This window comes from Protobothrops mucrosquamatus, unplaced genomic scaffold, assembly GCF_001527695.2.
Source record: "Protobothrops mucrosquamatus isolate PMUCROS unplaced genomic scaffold, P.Mucros_1.0 scaffold4779, whole genome shotgun sequence".
NCBI classification, from domain to species: domain Eukaryota; kingdom Metazoa; phylum Chordata; class Lepidosauria; order Squamata; family Viperidae; genus Protobothrops; species Protobothrops mucrosquamatus.
In genome coordinates, this window is record NW_015390669.1 from 20,400 (window position 1) to 23,693 (window position 3,294).

A 3,294-nucleotide genomic window follows, 5' to 3' on the forward strand; every position below is an offset into this window, starting at 1 on the left:
TTCGTGTGGATCGGGTTGACGGACGCCGATGGCAGCTGGAAGTGGGTGGACGGCTCACCCTACACAGTTGTGTCACGGTAGGTTCCACCGGAGGGGTTTTCTCCCTTCCCCCACCCACCCAGAGTTCCCCTTTGACTATCCATTGGTAGTCAGCCTCAAGAGGGACTCTCGAGATCATCTACACCAACCCCAGGTTTGGCACAGCTGGGGAATTCTGGGAGTTGAAAGCCCGACATCTTAAATTTGGCGAAAGATTGTTCTATAAAGATAGTCCTCAACTTATGATAGATTGCTTGATGACTGTTACAGTGAGGACAGGCTTTTAAACACCTAATTATGTGAGCACAGGACCCTGCGACCATCATAAATACAGGTCAGTTGCCGAGAATCTGAACTTGGATCCCGTGACCATGGAGATGCTGAAAATGGTCGTAAGTTGAGAAATGGTCATAAGTCCCTTTTTTTTAGTGCCATTGTAACTTTGAATGGACACTAAATAAAGTGTTGTAAGCTGAGGTATTTTATTTTATTTTATTATTTTATTTTATTTTATTTTTTATTTTTATTTTATTTAGTATTTTATTTTATTTTTTATTTTATTCTATTTTATTTTTATTTTTTATTTTTATTTTATTTAGTATTTTATTTTATATTTTATTTTATTTATTTTATTTTATTTTATTTTTTATTTTATTTTACTATTTTATTTTATTTTTATTTTATTTTACTATTTTATATTTTATTTTATTTATTTATTTTATTTTTATTTTTTTATCTTAATTTACTATTTTATTTTTTAGTGTTTTATTTTTTATTTTACTGTTTTACTATTTTATATTTTATTAGAATAGAGTAGAGTAGAGTAGAGTAGAGTAGAGTAGAGTAGAATAGAATAGAATAGAATAGAATACAAAATATGGAATGGAATAGAATTAAAATTAGAATTAGAATAGAAACAGAATAATAAAAATAGAATAGAATAGAATAATAAAATACAGAATAGAATAGAATAGAATAGAATAGAATAGAATAGAATAGAATAGAATAGAATAGAATAGAATAGAATAATAAAATACAGAATAGAATAGGATGGAATGGAATGGAATAGAATAGAATAGAATGGAATAGAAGCTGGAAGGGACCCTGGAGGTCTTCTAGTCCAGCCCCCCGCTCAAGCAGGAGAAGCTATACTATCTCAGACAAGTGACCGTCTCTAGCCTCTTCTTAAACCTCCAGTGATGGAGCACCCACGATTTCTGGTGTCAAGCAGTTCCACTGGTCAATTATCCTCCCTGTCAGGAAGTTTCTCCTTAATTCCAGGTTGCTTCTCTCTTTGATCAGTTTCCAACCATTGTTTCTCGTCCTTCCCTCTGGTGCTTTGGAGAATGACGTGACCCCCTCTTCTTTGGGGCAGCCCCCCCAAATACTGGAACGCTGCTATCTTGTCTCCCCTATTGAGTTTATATTAGTTTACTATTTTATTTTGCTTTGCTTTGCTTTGGTGTCTGCGTTGTGTTGTTTGAAGGCATGGAAATTGTAACCCACGAGACTGTGGTGGGCAAGCGGGCGCCCCCAGCCCCGCACTCACAGCCTCTCCCCTTGTCTCCCCTCTGCCCCAGGGACTGGTGCCCCGATCAGCCCGACAATTGGTATGACCACGGACTGGGCGGTAGAGAGGATTGTGCCCACCTCCATAGCAACGGCTGCTGGAACGATGCCCACTGCACCCGGGCGTACGGCTTCGTCTGCGAGATGGAAACGGAAATTTAAAGGGAGCGGGCAGCCCCCCCCGACCCAGACGATGCCCCTGGAGTGGATCACCAGATCCCGGCTTGGACTGGATGCTGACAAGATCCCTTGGTTTGTACTCAAGACCTTCGCTTCCATCTTGAGCAGGGGTCTTCAAACCTGTCCCTTTGATGACTCGTGGACTTCAACTCCCACAATTCCTCAGCCAGGCACGCTGGCTGAGGAATTCTGGGAGTTGGAGTCCGCGAGTCACCACGGGGCCAAGTTTGAAGACCCCTGCTTGTGAACTTCAACTCCCAGAATTCCTCAGCCAGGCATGCTGGCTGAGGAATTCTGGGAACTGAAGTCCACAAGTCATCAAAGGGTCCTAGTTCCCTCACGCTGGCTGAGGAATTCTGGGAGTTGGAGTCCGCGAGTCACCACGGGGCCAAGTTTGAAGACCCCTGCTTGTGAACTTCAACTCCCAGAATTCCTCAGCCAGGCATGCTGGCTGAGGAATTCTGGGAACTGAAGTCCACAAGTCATCAAAGGGTCCTAGTTCCCTCACGCTGCCTGAGGAATTCTGGGAGTTGAAGTCCACAAGTCATCAAAGGGCCAAGTTTGAAGACCCCTGATCCTGAGAATTGGCCTGAGGACTTCCTGGCTCTGTCTCCAGTCCTCGACTTACAAGCATTCGTTTAGCGACCGTTCAAAGTTACGCCGACACTAAAGAAGCGACTTCTGATCCTCTTTCACACTTACGACCATTGCGGCATCCCCGCGGCCACGGGATCAAAATTCCAACGCTCGGCCACCGACTCGTATTTATGAGGGTCGCAGCGTCCCCGGGAGGGGTGTGTGTCACGCGATCCCCATTTTGCGACCTTCCGACAAGCAAAGTCAACGGGGTGGAGCCGGATTCACTTAACAACCGTGTGACTCACTTAACAACCACAGATATTCACTTAAGGACGGTGCAGGAAAGGTCATAAAACGGAGCGAAACTCAACGGTGCCACTTTGCAAACTGTGGTCGTCATTTGAGGAGCTGCCTGAGGTCGTCCTCAGTGTGAACGCTGCTAACCTCGGATGTTTTTGCCTTGACAAGAGAGAGAAATGCAGCCATCTTTTGCCTTTCGCTTTTAGATGATGCTGGGAGAGAGGGATGTGAACGAGAGCCCAGCCAGACATAGCAACACTAAACCTAGCGTGAGAATCAAGGTTATTGTAACCAGAGCTGATAGGAATTGGCAGGCTGGAGAACTGGAGAGGAGGCCCGTGTTTCAAGCTAATTGGGGAACGTGATTTATGACTGTTAATTAAAGGAGGGAATTGTGCTTTGATACTATGTGCCCAGGGGAGGGGAATTCAGTTTTTGGCTTCGATTATGCCGATATTATGCTCCTCAAAATAAAGATTCTTTAAGGTAAAACAGTGCCTCGAAGTTCTTTCGAAGAGTTTCATCTGTCGGAACCGCGACGCTCAGCTTACGACTGTAACAGAGCCCAGAATTTCCACGGTAGGCCGTGTGACGGTCATAAATCAAGACACGCATGGGACCAGATCC

General features: G+C 44.1%; 1 protein-coding gene across 1 annotated transcript in view; it reads left to right on the forward strand.

Annotated features, from left to right (window-relative positions):
- The window catches only part of ASGR1 (asialoglycoprotein receptor 1), a 10,961-nt gene extending 9,191 nt beyond the window's left edge, over positions 1-1,770 (forward strand). Inside the window, exons 7-8 of the mRNA XM_029286738.1 lie at positions 1-77; positions 1,620-1,770. The exon at positions 1-77 is cut by the window's left edge and continues 30 nt beyond it. Of these exons, the coding sequence (XP_029142571.1) occupies positions 1-77; positions 1,620-1,770 (228 nt within the window). The remainder of the gene's footprint in view (positions 78-1,619) is intronic.
- The last annotated feature ends 1,524 nt before the right edge of the window (positions 1,771-3,294 follow it).